Source organism: Neoarthrinium moseri (genome assembly GCF_022829205.1).
Source record: "Neoarthrinium moseri strain CBS 164.80 chromosome Unknown scaffold46_Wmoseri_CBS_16480, whole genome shotgun sequence".
Taxonomy (NCBI): domain Eukaryota; kingdom Fungi; phylum Ascomycota; class Sordariomycetes; order Amphisphaeriales; family Apiosporaceae; genus Neoarthrinium; species Neoarthrinium moseri.
The window spans coordinates 122025-139385 of NW_026055160.1; the positions used below are offsets into that span (position 1 = coordinate 122025).

General features: G+C 51.3%; 6 protein-coding genes across 6 annotated transcripts; 4 read left to right on the forward strand and 2 right to left on the reverse strand.

Moving 5' to 3' along the window:
* Positions 1 to 428: 428 nt before the first annotated feature.
* On the reverse strand, positions 429 to 1190 carry JN550_009741 (uncharacterized protein; the record flags this gene model as incomplete). The annotated part of the gene is made up of 2 exons (XM_049321845.1): positions 429 to 718; positions 770 to 1190. The coding sequence occupies 2 exons, from the start codon at positions 1188 to 1190 to the stop codon at positions 429 to 431; spliced, it is 711 nt and encodes a 236-aa protein (XP_049168273.1).
* Positions 1191 to 4549: 3359 nt separating this feature from the next.
* Positions 4550 to 5911, forward strand: JN550_009742 (uncharacterized protein; the record flags this gene model as incomplete). Its single annotated transcript, XM_049321846.1, has 2 exons — positions 4550 to 5118; positions 5182 to 5911. 2 exons carry the CDS (start codon positions 4550 to 4552, stop codon positions 5909 to 5911), a joined length of 1299 nt encoding a protein of 432 aa, XP_049168274.1.
* A 661-nt stretch (positions 5912 to 6572) lies between these two features.
* JN550_009743 (uncharacterized protein) lies at positions 6573 to 7625 on the forward strand (the record flags this gene model as incomplete). Its single annotated transcript, XM_049321847.1, has 1 exon — positions 6573 to 7625. The coding sequence occupies one exon, from the start codon at positions 6573 to 6575 to the stop codon at positions 7623 to 7625; it is 1053 nt and encodes a 350-aa protein (XP_049168275.1).
* Positions 7626 to 9160: 1535 nt separating this feature from the next.
* On the forward strand, positions 9161 to 9826 carry JN550_009744 (uncharacterized protein; the record flags this gene model as incomplete). The annotated part of the gene is made up of 1 exon (XM_049321848.1): positions 9161 to 9826. The coding sequence occupies one exon, from the start codon at positions 9161 to 9163 to the stop codon at positions 9824 to 9826; it is 666 nt and encodes a 221-aa protein (XP_049168276.1).
* A 515-nt stretch (positions 9827 to 10341) lies between these two features.
* Positions 10342 to 11856, forward strand: JN550_009745 (uncharacterized protein; the record flags this gene model as incomplete). Its single annotated transcript, XM_049321849.1, has 1 exon — positions 10342 to 11856. One exon carries the CDS (start codon positions 10342 to 10344, stop codon positions 11854 to 11856), a length of 1515 nt encoding a protein of 504 aa, XP_049168277.1.
* Positions 11857 to 12139: 283 nt separating this feature from the next.
* JN550_009746 (uncharacterized protein) lies at positions 12140 to 13632 on the reverse strand (the record flags this gene model as incomplete). The annotated part of the gene is made up of 5 exons (XM_049321850.1): positions 12140 to 12402; positions 12464 to 12664; positions 12718 to 12853; positions 12933 to 13271; positions 13324 to 13632. The coding sequence occupies 5 exons, from the start codon at positions 13630 to 13632 to the stop codon at positions 12140 to 12142; spliced, it is 1248 nt and encodes a 415-aa protein (XP_049168278.1).
* Positions 13633 to 17361: the final 3729 nt, after the last annotated feature.

The following is a 17361-nucleotide window of genomic DNA, read 5'->3' on the forward strand; positions in this document are numbered from 1 at the left end:
AGCAACGAGGCTTTGAGAACGTTGATTGGACGGTATGACGATGTTGCACACTATCCTAGGTTGAATACCAATAAGCAGCTTGGCCTCTACATATTGGTTCGTCCAGATAACGTTGTGGCTTGTGCGGCTGAAGACGAGGCTGATCTGGCCGCTGTAAGGCTTCGTTGATGCATTAGTTTAGTCCATTCATACCACGGCAGGAACCCCATTTATTTCACACGCAGGACGTGGTCACATGGTGTACAGTCCAGTGTATTCAGTATTTGGGGTATCTGGGCGATGTCAAGTCTCATCATCTCAACATTTCATCAAAGATTTTCTCCCGGCTAGACTGGGATGCCCTGTCAGGATGCTCCTCGGCCTCGAATGCTGTCACTCTCTCGAGGATCCTGTAGCCTCTCATGGTAAAGCCAAGCTACCTCCTATTTTCACTTCATCTCCAGAGATCTGAAGTGACCCTCCATCTGTCGGTCGCTGCACAGCTCCCATCGGGACTTGGCGACGTGTGGCAGAAACACACACCTAGTGTATCGCTCACCAGCATGGCAGCAGGACCAGATGAACTCAGGTTCGCCATCGTCTTCTGGAGGAAACTCATCCAAGAGGACCTGTACTCTTGCCGCCTGCGCCTCCTCTTCGTTGCGTAATTCCCGCTGTTGGTGGACTGCGTGTTCTGTTCGTGGCGGCATTCGGTCACGGAATCCGTACAACTTGTGACCTAAGGTAAAGTTAAGCAGGCGTTAGGCTTTGGTAATTCAAGAAGACTAACCTCTGTGTCGGAGACAAGAGCACCTGTCTCTGTCGACGAAGGCAATCAAGGTTTCGCAATGCTTACAGGTGCCGTCCTTGATCCAGCAATTGGCCTGCGAACCAAATAGGATGACATAATGCTGAACATTGGCCCTCATGCATTGTACCAGTATCTTCAACAGAAACTCATCGTTGTTGTCCCTTGGCAGGTTGTTCTTGATGAAGTTGAGGGTCTTCACGAATTTGGGCGTATCATCGCCAACGGAATCGTCCTCGACGGGTGGCAGAGTAAGTTGCAAGGGCGGTTCGACATCATGCATTGCATCAACCACGTCTGCAATACCCTCGGGACTCTTCGCGATCTGCAGAATCAGATTGTACCGACCGGATGCGTCTCTAGGTAGCAGATTTCCAACTAGATACTGCTCGATGTGAGACATGTTGATGATTAAGTACCCAGCGGAGAACTGTGGTAGGACGAACCAAACGGCATAAGTAGCTGACGAATAGACAGGTGACTTCACGAGTTGGAAGAATATGAAAAAGTGAGATCAGCAGGGTTCTGGTGCAATTGTCCCTACCTTTACCGGTATGGAGAAACGGGAGACCAGCTGGGCCGGAACTCAGACTACTCACCTATGTTATGCAGCCCCACCAGGACGCCGGTGTTTCGAGTAGGTCAATTTTCTTTCCTGCTATTTCACCGTTTTGAGTTCACCTAGCAAAGCTGGAGATATTCACCAATCATTATTTGACTGCAGGAGCGCAATGGGAAACTCAGGGGCAGGAACTCCTACTGCCCACTGACTAGAGAGAAGGTATCGGTGGTAGTCGTTACACTGACACATAGAAGCAACACACCCAGCTGGCAATATATGATAATCTCTGGAAGTTCGAGGATCAAGGCATGATTCAGATCGCGAAGCGGTTTCAGAACAACAGAATAAAGAACATATATGCAGGCCAAATCTCCCGCGGGAACTGCTGAACTAGACACATAAGATATAACGGGTGTGTATCGCGCCACTCTTCATCTCAAAGACCTCTCCCACAGAAGTGGTACATCTTGCTTGCTGCATCAACGCCGTCTCTGGGGAGCGTCCTGGGGTTCTCTGGCAGAAGTCGATGCATTTCCCGTCAATGAAGTCGGTGTCGTTCTGAAAAACCCCAACCCTCCATTCATTTTCCCAAAGCCTCAAAGTGTGCCAGGATTGGTCGCTGCTCATTATGGATCAGCATTTGGTTGAAACATCGGGGTTTATCTTGATGCACCTTTTCAGTTTATCCCTCTTCTGAAGAGCGCCGAGCTCGCCGCTCAGCAGCCGGCCCTTTCCGGGAAAAGGTGGCGCAAGATTCTGGCATCCTTCATACAGAGAAAGAGAAGGACAGCTCTGGCCTGACTTCTGTTAAGAACTTTGTGTCTACTGAGGCTGGTAGCTTGGCCTTTGCCAACGTGATCAACCTCAAGATACTGAACCCGACCCCGAGTGATCAACGTGGCCGCAACGGATCCAACGACGGCTTTTACCGCATTATGTAGGCCCAATTTCTGGAGACCAACTTTCTCGACGAGCTCCATGATCATGGAATGCAGCTGTACCGATGTGAACTCCTTGAGCGTTTGTTCGAGGGATAAGCTGATGGGTGCCATATCCTAGATTGGTGTTTGGAAAGTCGAATCGTGATGATGCGAGGTCAAAAGGTGAAGCCAAAAGAAAGAGAAGCTTGGCGTCGACACGGTACTTTCTCTCGAAGAGGTGAAGGCTGAGAGTTTATGTAACTTCTCTTGGAGACGAACAGTGGCTGAAAACTAGGGGGGGACCAAAAGGAATACGCAGCTAGTGTTTTGAAAACTGATCAATGAATGGATCGAAGTCAAAGAAGGACGGTGCTTTCGTTCGCCTGCAGCTCGCGGGGCAACGGGATGGTCGACGATTATAAAACCGGGGTAGGCAGAGACGGATTGAAAGCTCATAATCTACGACACTAAAATGGGTATTCTACATTGAGCCAGCACTGTTGATGTGCGCTGTGAACTATTTCAGGGGTGGTTCCTTCGAATGACCTTAGTTGTTCGCATTTCCCCCTTTTTTGGTAGCATATCTCATGACCTGCTTGTCAGAATGATGTAGCCAAGTCAATTCAGCATTTTCGTTGCCAGAACACGAAGATAATTACCGGAGTGCATTTTTCTCTGCAGCAGTATCAAGACCAGTCTTCTTTGGGAATCATGTGTCACTTCATTTCACGTCAAAAAGTTACACTAAAGAATTCCTTGTTTTCTCTCCTTTTTTTCAATAGAAATATCGTGATGTAAAGACCAGCGCATCTGCTGTGGAAGTATGTGTTCAATGAACCCTTGTCTCGTAAATGGTTCGCCCAAGAGGGAGACAATAATCGAGCTGTGCAACGTATCTGTCCACTCTCGTTCATGGCCGCGTACCAAGAGCCATTCTCATTTTTTATGATATGTCGCATCGTAGCAGCCAAGCTACTCAAAAGTACATAACCATCCTGGATCCAAAACTCAAATTGAGCGTCTTCCTCACTGCGTTAAGCGTCCGATGCCCCATGATTCTCCGCTCATATCCATGTGCCTGCCGCCTTGTCTTACCGCCGCAGCTCCAAGCACTTGAAAATGCGGCCGGTTTCCAGAGCAGAGAATCAAAGGAACCAGTTTGATCTTCCACATTAGCCCAACGGAGCTGCTACAATATTATCAATATGAAATCACCCGGATGCTGTCGACAAATTCGTCAAACTTCCTCAATGGACCGCCTGGAGCAAAGCTTGCAGTGTGCGATGAGCCGTCGCACAGGGGTTTGACGAGGGGCCGTGAAGTGGATGGGTCGAAAGACCGACTCCTTCACGCGCTCATCATTGATGCACACGTAGGCAATGAGACAACGAAGCTGAATGCTTAGGACTCCGTCTAGATGGTCTACAATGCTCTTATCTTCGGGAGAGGCAATATTGTTATGAAATCCGCGCAGAAATTTTGAGCCTTGCTGTATCTGTTGATGACTTCACGGCTGGACAATGACAGAAAGCTGCTAGATCATCACATAAGGTGTGAGGCTAATCACCCAGGATTAATGGCCATGAGAGGTTTATGATTCTGGATGCTTTTATGATCGCTCGATACCATTCGAATTTCTCGTGTCGCTTTTGCTAAGTTTCTGTCGGGCTTGATTGTGTGCCGTTAGGGCTGATGATGCACTTGTAGCGCCTAACATCATATAGGCTGTTATATCGTCATGCCTCAAGATCCACACCCACTCCCCAGCTTCTAGTCCATGTCAAGGTGGATGAGAAATGCAAGATTATTCCGAGGGAGGAGGAAGGACCAAGCTCCAACTCAAAGTTCGGCGTACCTACGTACTTTTTACAGACCATGGGCATATTTTCGTCAGGAAAGCACACTCTGATTAGTACTATCTATCTGCCAGAGCCCGCCTGCTCGATTTTGCCAGCCATAGACTTGACGTTCAGCCTCCAGATCCTGCATATATTCTCCTTCCGAGAGCAGCGCTCTACAGACCCTTTTCTACTACCGTTCCAACAGCCCGTTCTGCATTGCTGCATTCTTGTTCTTGAATATTTCGCACATTGTCAATCGTCTGCAGTAGACGTTGATCTCATCAGCACTCTATTTTTAGTGGCTAGCAGCGCGGCCGCAGGGAGAGGAAGGCTGCCGCTACATTGCAGTTAATGTATCTTGGACAGCTATCCAATATTGGCGGTCGACTGCAAGTCAATTTGATCACCCTGGCATCCTAACGACTGCCCACTACCCACAATGCCTCAACCTTGTGGTGGCTGTCGCACTTGTAGCTCTTGCCAAGAACAACAGTTCACAACCTGCCTTCAGCGACTGACTGCACTCCTGCGCACCAACCCCGAACAGTTCCCACGCATCCAATACGCACGCCGGAGGCTCCGTCTAGTCCCGCCAATAGCTCGCCTGAACGTGCTGCGCACCGCGCACCACAATTTGCAGCGACTTACTGGAGATCGCAGAACTGGCGAGAGAATTGTCAGGTTCATGGACCGAGCCATTGATGTCACCCTCGCCCAACCAAACCGCCAGCCGAACGGTCATCCGAACGGCCAACCGACGGGGACCCAAGCCAGAGTCCCTCAAGCGCTGCGACAGCTTCTTGGTCGCTTGGAAGGCGAAATAGCTACAAGGCTGATACTGGACATGACGTATGAGTTCGTAAGACAACAGAGCATGCCTTTTACTGGAGGCGGCCCGCCAAACGTACGACCAAGGACACAGAATGCTGCAGTGGAGGGCAGTCGCCAGCCGAACCCTCACCCTGCATCAGCAAACATGGCCGACTCTGCCGGTCAACGACCCATATGGTCCGCCTCTGGTAGCCGTCTACCGAGCAGCCAGTCTCAAGGATAGAGCCCAAATATTTCCAGCAATTGTCTGTTGGCCGGCCAATCAGTGGCGCCGAATTCGGTCACGTACACGCGTAGTCAACCAAACAACCAGCTGCTGTCGCCCAACAGCGTGCTTTCTTACAATCAGTTTTCAGAGCACTTTCATGTATTGCCCAACTGCTCCACCTCCAGGAGGCTGGCTATTAGTCTAGAAATAGAATCTGGCTCCGTCGCTCCTGGATTCCGTCCTTACTCTATGGACCTGACCCTCGCTCCTTCTAGCAATCCCAGGGATGCCGATTCTTCGGCACCAGACTTGCTGCAGTCATTGGTTCTGAGAAATGCTTCGTTACGAATGCCAAAGGGCAGGGTTCCTCCAATCTGTCCGGCACATGATCAGCCTCTGATCTTACCTGAGCCACTTGAGCCGCATACAATTATAGGCCCCTTCAGAATCAATCCATTCAACCCTCGGAGATTCTTTGGGTTGACTGGTGAACCTGACTGCATTCTTCAGGGCAACAGTGTTGTCTGGGTCAAAGCCCCGGCCTGGTGGTGGCCGGGCTATCCGGATGCTCTTCCCTGGCGAGGCTATCCAGATCGACTTCCTTGGCCAGACTACCCAAGCAATACCCCACCGCGTTTGCTTTTTGAGGGAGCCTCCGACGAAGATGGCGATCAGCGATTTCACAATAACACTGCCGAGGATCTCGATGAGCCCGTCTTCACGTATACGCGGACGGCCACTGCCTTCAAGATTCCGGGTTAGTCCGCTTGTTGGAAACGGTGCTTTTAATGCAGTTATTGATTGCTAGCAAGGAACTGTCATCTATAATCAAGGGCTACATCGAGATACTACCATAAGTTTGTAGCGGAGACGGCCGCATTGTTGAGGAAGGGGTCGCGAAAGCGTAGCTGTGATGGCCGCTCGACTTGTAGCAGAGCACGTTGATCCGTAGCTAAGGTGTTGAATTGTAGATGATTACTCTCTTTGCTATTTACTGGTTAGTGACTTCGGGTTAACTAAGCAGGCACTTCAAACCGGATCCATTTCTCACAAGCATCGAGGCTATCGCGGGCGGCGCCATCAATACCACCAAAACAACAGATCACGTGCTTCGTGGTAAGACCGATTCCTGAAGCAGACGACCATTCACCATGCTGACCATCTCGAGAGCAAATACAGCGGAGTTTAGCTCTGGCACCGGCTAGCTCCGCGGCGCCGGAGCTAAGCGTTATGACCACACTTCATAATACGGGTGTGCCACGGCACAATCACCGCTGACTATCTACCTACACATATACTTGCTACGAGGAAGACGCAAATCAGGTCGAAAGAAGTCCAAGTCCCAGTAATTTTATGAATAATTTTTCGAACACTACAATCCGTGATTGCTTGTCTCCTGCCTTAGTAATCCGCTCCGCCAATCATGTCTCGTGAGTTGGAGAATCGTACAGCCTGGCTTCCTCAGCAAAAGGCATATCCTATGACTGTCTCTTCCGGTCCGGTACCAGAACCGAAGGGGACAGAAGTCCTCGTCCGCGTCCGTGCCGTTGCGATCAACCCTTGTGACTGGGCAGTGCAGATCTTGGGTCTGGTTGTGAAAGCTGAACGCTACCCGTACATCAATGGCGTCGACGTGGCCGGGGAAATCGTATCTGTCGGGCCCGAGAACACCAGATTCAACATCGGCGACCGCGTAACTGCAATGGCCACGATGTTCTTCTCCAAGGGTCCCAGCTACGGCGCATTCCAGGAGTACATGCTGGGCGTCGATCCACTAGTCGCGAAGATCCCGGACCATGTTAGCTTCAAAGAAGCCGCGGTGCTCCCCCTGGGATTGAGCACTGCGATCCACCAGCTTTTCACTAAAGACGGACTTGCACTGGACTACCCGAGAGTGGGCACACCTGTCAACTCCAAGGGCAAAGTAGTCATTGTCTGGGGTGGGAGCTCCAGCGTGGGCGCCAACGCGATCCAGACCGCCAAGGCCGCAGGGTATACAGTTGCAGCTACTGCGAGCAAGAAGAACTTTGGGCTGATGGAGGAGATTGGCGTTGATTACATCTTCGATTACAACAGCGACAATGTCGTGGAGGAGATCGTGGCCACACTTAAAAATAGGGAGCCGCTGGCCGGCATCTTCGATGCCATCATCCTCGAATCTACCATCAGAGCCTGTGCGGATATCGCGAGCAAGCTGGAGGGCAACAAGCACGTCGGGACTGTGTTGGCACCGGGTATGCCGCTGCCGACTGGGACGCCTGAGGGCGTCAAATTGAGCCTGAACGAGCTTTCTTTCATCGAGAGTGAGGTCGGCAGAGCGATCTGGGTAGACTGGCTCTCTGACGCGCTGGCTGACGGCAGCATGAAGTGTAAACCCAACCCAGAGCTTGTCGGGCGCGGCTTGGAGAAGATCCAGGACGCAGTTGATCTGATGGGCAAAGGCGTCAGTGCTAAGAAGTTGGCGGTTGAGCTGTAGACATAGCTACTTCTCAAGTTGTATCTTAGTCTTTTAGTATGTTAGTACAGCAAGACGTGATTGGTTATGAATATCTCAGATGTTGTCCTTTCGAGCTTTACTGGTTCTGCATAATGGCCTTGCCGTGATAGCCCCATGAATACCCATCGGAGCTTCTCACGTTTTGGCTGCCTTGAGCTCAAAGTAACGCATAGATGCACCAATATCACGTGAAATCGGGCATTAGAAACCTGGCCAAGGACTTCTCGGATGACTTGTCGTGCTTTGGAGCTGCAGATACAGTGGTCAAACTTCCCGTCTCGATTCGACAGTCCGACCCTTCGCTGCGGCGTGCAGTCTCTGACGTCTGGGAGAGTCGATGGCTGCTCGGTATATTTGGAACCCGTCCCCAAATCCCAAATTGTGGGAGACTGGCCTCCGCATCTCCGAGTCAATCAACCTCTGGTGACGTGCTGACGTGGGGTTTGTGGTAGCAGGGGTGCCGCCTGGTGGCAGACCAGACCGCACCACGGCCGCAACGTCGATCGGCGGAATAAAGAAACGTTCAGAAGGCTTTCAGCCAGCGCTAGAGTCCTAGGCACGCTTGGTTTGCGCTCTCTGTGCGAGTTACTCATGATGAGTTGATCACTGCCCAGACAGGGGAAATCGCGCAAAAAGCGGGTTGCCTGTGGACTGTCGGTCTGAAAGATTCTTTCGTGCAAGACGATCTTCGGCTATGGAAGGCAGGCGGTGGGGCTTCGCAGTCTCCTCTTCGAAAGGTCCAGACCGCGACTCCAGCTTCGCCGCTTACCGGCCCCCCGGCCGACACTGGCCCAGTGTTGAGTGGCTTGAGTGGCTGTAGTACAATGTCGTCGACGGTGCCGTTGCGGAAACAGATGTGCTGGTGCCATGGCTGCTGACAGTGCCGAAAAAGTGCCGGCGCCCCCTTTTCCGCATCCGCCGTGGTGGTTTTTCTGGGGGTCGTTCCCGAATGCGTGGTTATCGTTGGCCCGTTCCTGACTAGCGAGTCAAGGTTGCGGCATGTGGAACCGACGGCCGATAAAATTCGAAATAGAGTTCAAGGCACCAGATCCCACTGATCCCCTCCCGCGCCCACGAGGCCCGCCGACCAGCGCCGTATAGCGTACTATAGCGTGCTATAGCGCACCACGGCGCACTCGGAGGGCCGCCGCCACACAGCACATGGCACGAGTCGGGCCAGTTAGAGTTACGTATACCCGGCTTGCTAGCCCTATGCAATGACACGCGTCCGGGCTTTCCCTGACTTGCCCTATAGGGTCCAGTTATTTTCATGCGATGCATTTATACACATCGATCTCGTCGACTCTACTTGTGGTTTCCCTTCTCTCCATCCAAGTCACTCACTCAATCTTGAAGATTGGTTCTTGTTCAGTCCACATTCTTTCGTCTTTTCAGACATAGACATTCTTTCTCAGCACCCCAGCGGTCAGCTACCAGTTACAGTCACTCTTTCCGTTATTCTCTGCACGTGACACTACGCACGCAAGAGGCACTTTCGCTACGAACCAATCACAATGTATACCAGCACTCTTGCACTCTTCGCTGCCGCCGCAGCCTCTGTCTCGGCCATTGCCATCCCAGAGCGCCGTGGCAACGGCATCTCTGTCACGCCGCATGACAAGTACTCCTCGTCCATTGGTGTGCTTGGCTGCAAGGTCAACACCAACCGCATTGCCTACTGGCCCTCTTCCCCCAGCTGTGACAACATCTGCGTCAAGGTCAGCGCCAATGGCCGCTCCGTGAACCTTCTCAAGGTGGACCAGTCCGGTGGTGCCTACGACATCTCGTACGACGCCTGGAACTACCTGTCCACCGGCAAGGGTGCCGAGGAGGCGCCCACTTCCGGCGGCGGAATCAGTGCCACCTATGAGGACGTGGACATGTCTGAGTGCGCCGACCTCATCACGGAGCCTTCCGGCAAGCTTGCCTTCACCGCGGCCAACTCCATGAACTTTATCACCAGCTGCTCGTCGAACACCTGGGTCGGCAAGAACTACGCCCTCTACAACATCGCCAACGCAGTCTGTACCTACGGCTACGACGAGGTCTGCACCATGCCCGACCCCTCGCAGGGCAACCAGCCCATCTGCCCCCACCAGCTGGGCTCGCAGGTCGCCTTGACCACTGATGCCGTCATGAACATTGACTACCAGACGGGCACAAAGTCGAAGGCGCAGTAAAATGGGATTCGGCCTCCGTCCTCGTTGCTGGATTAGCGAGGACCATCTCACCAATCGCAGCGCAGGTGCGCTTTTATGATATACGCTCGTTATGATACTATTTGAGATGAAAAGAATGGATAGACCTTTTTGGCATATATTTTACCATCTTCGCTTTGACTCTCGTGCAATGAACAAGACGTCTGTGGTGGTGATCTCATCTCATACTGACCAAGGCAAATAATCATATGGACAGCAAATAGTCGACACCTGCGCCAAGGCTTCGGTTGACGGTCTGCATTGACTAGTATGCCAAGAGACCCGCCGTTGCCTACGGCTCCACTCAACCACTCACGATAAAACCAAAAGTCAGCAAGTCTCTGGTCTGAAATATGCTTCGCGTTCGACTCCATCTGGCAATTCATTGGCCGAATACAGGTCAGTACGTGGCCTGGGTTGTTGCAATATTAATCCTTCATGAAACGCATGATTGCCAGAGGGGACAGACCACATGCATCGCGGAACTTGAGTTGGCCATGTCGAACTCCGACTTGCTAGATTTGGTCTCGTCTATCAGCGCGGCACGAGTATCCAACGTGGTGCTCAGCCGTGTCGAGGGCCAAACGTTCTCTAAAGTCCGGCTCAACAGCCACCCGGAGTCTCTGCGCCAATTCGACAGCGTCATTTGTAGCGAAGAGGCCCGGCAGAAGGTGAAGGATATCCATTACGACGTGATTCTCCCATCCGTCAGCGAAAAACGGCTCGAGAACAAATTTCAAAGCAGTAACGAAGCTTCAGAAAATACATTGGCCTTCATCAGTGCTATTTTGAGCCTTTTCACCCGGCTCAGCTCCTGGAATGCCAGAGGGATTGCTTTGCGGCTTACCGCTACATCGCCGTCTGATGATACCGCGCTGCGAGTTGTTAGTCGGAGTGTCTGTATCAAGTCCAAAAGAAATCACTTCAAATATATTGGTTTGGATTTACATTTGCACCTTACCGGAAGGTTTCCCCTAGTTCGTTGCGTCTCGTCCTCTGATTTCGAGAGACTTGATAGCAACTCTACCAACCCGTCTGGGAGGAGGGTATACCCTGACCTCATTGCCTCTATGAGTGTATCTCTTCCAGCCCTCAAGAGCATCTCGTGGGAATTCTACATGCCGCCCCGCCGCATGGTGTCTCGGCGACAAGAGTTTTGGGTGGCCTTAGGACGCGCACTGGCGTTGCCTGAGTTTTCCCATTTGGCCTGTGCGAGAATCACTCTGTACGACAGAGATCCACGAAACGAAGGAGCAGACCTTCATAGCTTAGTGGTCGGTTCTAGGGACGCTACTGTCGATCTTGCGATCCAGAAGATATGCACACTCCCGACGCTGACTACTTTACATCTTTGTGGGAACTGGAGCCTCTCATCTATCGCCTTCGCAAAGGGATTTGGGTTGCGGGTCAACTCAGTGTATATTGATCTCTCCTCGGTCACCCCTGATGGTAGATGGTTATTTGACCCTATTCCGCCTCTGTCCGACGAAGAAAACTTCAATGACGATGATTTAGCATCTGATTCAGAGCATGAGGTCCTCCACGACTTTGACTCCGCGGATTCAGATTCAATTGACTTCCTGGGTGAAAAAGCTGAAGACATCGCCAACTTTGAGCTCCCGGTTAGAGAAATCCACGGCGAACCCAGCGCCCATGCTTTTGGCCCGCTTGCCATTGCGCTCGCAAATGCTGTTATCCAATCTTCCAGTTGTCTGGGTCGATTGGAGGTTCATCTTCTCGGATCCCTGTCCCAAGTGCATCTCGGCTATTTTAATCCTGATACTGAGGAAGTGTACAAACCCCGAGGCGCGAATTTCTGGTCAATATGGTCACGACCCAAAGTTCGTGCTAGATTCGAGGCCGGGGCAGCTACGTGGCATATTTCGGTTCAGGGTGATGTAGCATACATCGGTTGGAAAGTTCCAGCTGGTCTGAGGAAGGCGATGGAGAACGGGGTGGGAGCAGGCAACGTTTTTGCCTATTCACATGCGAAGGATTTAGAAATGGAGTAAATACGCAGACTGCAAAGCATCAGCGAGACAAGATACGTACGGGGCGGATATATCAAGCTTTGTTGATCAACGACGAACGATGGTTCGATGTGGCTACCAACGGATATTATCCGATCTCATTCCGAATGCAGCGTTCTTTACTTGGCTTAATTCTTTATTAATTAATGATTATAAGGAGAAGATATGTGAGCTTCCAATGTCCTTGAAATCCCCCAATTCCATCGCTCAGACTTGATATAATCCCCCTCTAACCAGTAGTGGCATCCCCTTCAGCTTCAAGCGCTTAGGCACCGTTGCCGTTGTAGGACACCAAGTTGGGGCTACCACTCAAGGTTCCAGTAATGCCTCCAGAAGTACCAAGAGCCTTGATACGGTTGGTCACGGCGGCAGGGGTGCTCAATCCCTCGAGAGCCTGGAGGTACAAGGCAAGGCCAGCAACGTGAGGGCAGGCCATCGAGGTACCACTCAAGCTCGAGGTGGCACTGTTGGAGCCAATGTAGGAAGAGAGAATGCTGACACCAGGGGCCATAATATCAACTCCGGCACCTAGCAGTTCAAGTCAGCACACCCTCTCTTATTGTCTTACTTCATGGCTGGAAGCACGTACCGTAGTTGGTGAAGGAAGCCGGGCGCCAGCGGGAGTCAATGGCACCGACAGTCAGTGCGTTCGGGGCATTGGCGGGCGACTGGTCGGAAACCGGGAGAGGGTTTCCGAAGTCATCTCCGTTACCGGCGGCGACGACGGACAGGACACCAGAGTTGTAAGCAGCGTTGATAGCGGTGGTCCAGGTCGATTGAGCCGGGCCACCTGCATTCAAGTCAGCGAGTAAGTCGTACATTGGTTAAGAAATATCCACCTACCGAGCGACAGGTTAATCACCGACTTGCCCTCGCGGCCCTTGGAGGTGATGTCGTTGACAGCCCAGTTAAATCCTGCCAGAATGGTCGAAGTACTTCCGGTGGCTCCCTGGAAAACCTTGACAGAGATGATATTGGTCTATCAAACGTGTCAGTCGTAATCGAAGACATGAATCTCTTTGGGCACGAAGCCCCTTGTGACGCATGAATGTACTGACCTTCTTGGCTACACCGTAAGTGGAGCCTCCGATGGTACCAGCCACGTGGGTACCGTGGCCAAGGTCGTCAACGTGAGACCCACCAACGGCGTTGTATCCGAGGGTAGCTCTGCCGCCGAACTGGCTGTGGGTGGCCAAAACACCACTGTCAACGACGTAGGCGTATGTACCCTGGCCTGCGGTCGAGTCGTAGACGTAGCTTGTCGAGCCCGAAGTACGGTGGGAGATCGTTCCGAGACCCCAGGTCGCGCCGCTCTGAGTCGTCAATGCGCGCTCGGCGACCTTGCTGTCCTCAGCACCCCAGAGGTACATGACCAGATCCTCTTCAACCGACTCGACCTATGCATTTGGATTAGTAACCTCTAGACAAGGAATTAAGCTCAACACTAACATCAGGGTTCGCCTTGATCTGCTCAAGGGTGGCCTCGTCGAATTCGCCGGCGTAGGCATTCCAGTCACTGATGTTGTAAGTGTTCTCGATACCGGCAGTGTTGCGCTTGCTCAGACTACGGCGGTGAACATCGGTAACCCAGTTGATGTGGGACTCGAGAGAGCTGACAGCAGCGCCGCTCTTGAGAGTGACGATGTACTTGCCAGGGACAACCTCGCGCTTCTGCTGGGGAGCAGAAGCAATCGGCGAACCAAAGACCGCGGGGAAGATTACTCCCAGAGCGAGTGCGAGTTGCTGAAGACCGACCATTGTGAACCGAAAGAAGCCAGAGGAGGGATAAGGAAGACTGGGATTGCGGGATGGTGAACTTCTATTGCCTGTTGAGCCGTCATGTCTATACTTATACACCACGAGACTCTGGTCACGATATCCAAACGCACTTAACAACAATGATGCTCTAGGAGCTCTCGTCTTGCCAAGTGACCGCGTGCCACTATGTTGTCTTGTCGACTTCCAAAGATGATCTAGACAAGCTCACCCAAGACGGGCCAAGACCGACGGGGCTGTGAGGAACGATCACGACAGATAAGATGAACCAGTCCCATGCCCTGCTCCCGGAGCCGCAATGCAGAATACGAGTACTAAACCTGCCTTGGCATTCTGGGGAATTGGACTGGTAACATTTTAGCCCAGATTGGCTTTTGCGGCCTGACTCGATGCAGTTCACAGGCCGGCGCGAAGGCCAAATGCAGCGATAGCAGATTTGAACACAGACTGCAAAGGTACCGGGCCGAGCACGACCTTCCCCTTCCGGCCTGACAGCTTGGCGGGAAGTCTAGGGTCGGTGCCACGATGGGCGGCACTTCATTTACGCACGTTGGAGGCGCCCGCAGCCTCTCGCTTAACTCTATTTCGACCGCTGGATCGAGCCTGCAATTTCCCACGAACTGGGGATCACGGTGTTATCGATATGGTCTTGCGCGTTTCAGGGATTCAAGCGGCGCGGAAATAGCATTTCATGCTTGAGTTGCCATGTGGTGGCTTCAAGTACATTGGTGGACCAATTGGTCCCTGCCCGCCGATTACCGCCGCTTACCAAGCTTCGTTAGTGAAAATCTCTACCCGAATGAGACAACGTTCAAGTCTCTATAAAGTGCTTGGACTCGATGAGCCCACATTCTAATAGTCTTGGAAAACTGTAATACCCCTGGCGTACAACAGGTTCCCAACGCTCACCCAGTCCAACACAGAGGAGGTGGGACCTGTTGAGCCTTGGCGTTCTTCACACCGACTCGCGCACATGGCAAACGACAGTTGTTCGAGGGCATTGTTGCATGCATGTCCCGCTTGGGCGCAGCACAATACGACACATTTGAGAACGTACGATTGAGAGGATATACCCATTGGAATCAAGGCAGATATCCTGGTCCTGTTCCTGAATGGTGTGAGCGCTCCCCAACCTTCTTGAATCGTCGCCGTGATTGATGCACGGGTACATCCATGCAACTTCGTAACCTGTATTGATCATTTTAGAAGAATACTGGCGGAAACGCGCGCTTCGCATCTTCACCGCTTAGCGCCGAGTTACGCATTAATACCCACTGCCACTGAATGCTCTTACTCGTGCCATAAATGACGTGCAACCCCCCTTGTCAGAAGTACCTCCAGTTGCATATAGTATTCGCTGCCAAGTTGAACTCCCATGGACTATGGCGATGTATTGGCAATGGATGAGGAAATACGCTTGCCGCTCTACAATCCGAGGGCTTGTTCATACCGACTGTATCGATTTCGAGCTAATGACATTGGAGCGCCTAGCCAAATAGCAGATCTACTTCAGCATCATCACAGCGGTCTGACACAACCCGTTGCAAATGGGGTCAAGGAGCCTACTACAATGCAGTTGTTGTAGAAGTCTGTATTGGCGAAATCCGAAGTTGGTATAATTGAACTCTCTTGTCTGGGAACCTGCTTAGTAATTGATGTTTTACGGGAATACAAGAGTCATGCAAGCGCCGTCGTATTTCGGGCTGGTACAGTGCCATTGCTCTTTACCCAGTGTGGGTCCAGGGACAGAGTATCAATGCATAAGCGGGCCAAGTCCCTGCCATGCGACTTCGGCCTTGGAAACATGCTTGGCTGACCCTGATATGGCAGGAGTCTATACGAGGAGAAAGTCGTCCACCGTGTATTCCAATATTCTTTCCGCAATAGCCACTCCTGATTCAGTGTTGAAGACACCGGCTGCAAGGTACTGAATGAGATTCCACCAATTCACATCTCTGTTCTGCAACAGCGGAAATGACGTCTTAGCTCGTGATCGCCTAGCTACTCAGAAGCTTGGGTACCGTGTGCCGAATAGCCGGCACGGATCACGTGTGAGATCGTTGATATAGTACTTACATCAAAGTATTGGTATGTCCAACCTACATCATCTGGGCTATGTAGAGAAAGCCTTTTTACGTTATAATGCACAAAGACAAGTTAGGGCATCACCTCCCAATTCGCCGCCTGGTTTGCGTTGCCAGTCTCGAAAGCTCGATGCTGAAGATCGCGGTATGTCGGTTAATTCGAATATGAAGAAGCTGACAGAGAGAGTTGAAAGGCCACTTACCAACTTGGTAATTGTGTCAAATCATCATTCTTCGAGAACCAAATCATTCAGGTCTCAGTAGTTAATGAGTAGCAGTCTTGAGACATAATGAGGCATAAGCACCAACTACGGGCGACTGTGATCTGTGATTTCGAAAGCAGCATAAGCGCCCCCATTTCGTGAGAATATCACCCGCAGGTCTTGAACCAGGGCCTTGGCCTTTCCCAAGCAGCAAAGTGGTCTCCGTGGTTGTGTTAGTATTCCAGAACCACATCGCCTATCTGGCTGTTCCACAACCGAGGAGTGCGAAACATCTCTTGAGAAAAATAGGAGAAGCCCTAGAGGGAGACGATAAATGGGTTTCTGGGACCAAGTGCTCATATGAGTCTGGGGATAATAACGACTTAACACACAACAATGGATAAAGATAAGAGCAACTGGGTCGTCAGCCTTGATTTTCTGATGGAGAAAGTGCAGCTGAATTGGACTGAACCCGTTTAATGAGATGGTAGCTTCAAACTTGGGAATTTGGTTGAGTCGGTCCTCGAATGAATACCAGCGGAATTGCTCATGCCAGTAAGTAGAGGTGCATCGAATTTCTGGTACCGTCATGTCATGTTCCGAATCAAGTCTCCTTCAGGGAGTCGCGAATTGGAAAGCTTTTATTATTTAAGTTTCTAGATATTGGCTGCATGGACCGCAATCAGGTATAGCCTAATGTTTGTTGCCAATACAGTCATATAAGACGGGAAATCGATATAAGGAGGAAGCACTACAATTAAGCCAAACTTCAACAGTGGGAGCGCTAAAACATCAGAATGCGCATTAGGTAGGTAGTTATAGAACTGCGCGAAATCAGATTTCGCATTGGTACTGTGTCATATCATATCATTCATCGGATCTTGTACCCGGATGTGTATTTCACAAACCACTCACGGACCAAAGTCTTATGATACGAGCTACATACCATGATCAATCGACTTTAGGGTGATAATGGACGCAAATCACCTGCGTGAAACTTGTACAGCTGACGTTGTGGTAGGTGGATTGGAGTTTGTATTCTCAGGACATCACGACTTACTACATCCCAAGGAAACTGCTTACAGTCATATCGGTTTCAATCTATGAAACTGCTTATATCTCTTCCTTGCAATGTCCACTTCGTCCGAGACAACTAGTCTGCTAGCTATTCTGAACTTTGATGACAACTCAATCATCAGCCAGAAAATGGGGATTGGATGGTGAGTCATAGAAGCGTTATGCTCATCTTGTGTACTTTGGATAGCCACTTATCGCAGTTGTGGAAATGATTGATGGACCATGGCGTTCATGGTTCATGGCCTCAGAAGCGAGCGTCTCACTGGCACACATGACGTCATTGTATGGGGCAGCATACCATAGCACCAACTTGATCAGCGGGGCCCATCTGTAGACTTTGACGTTTT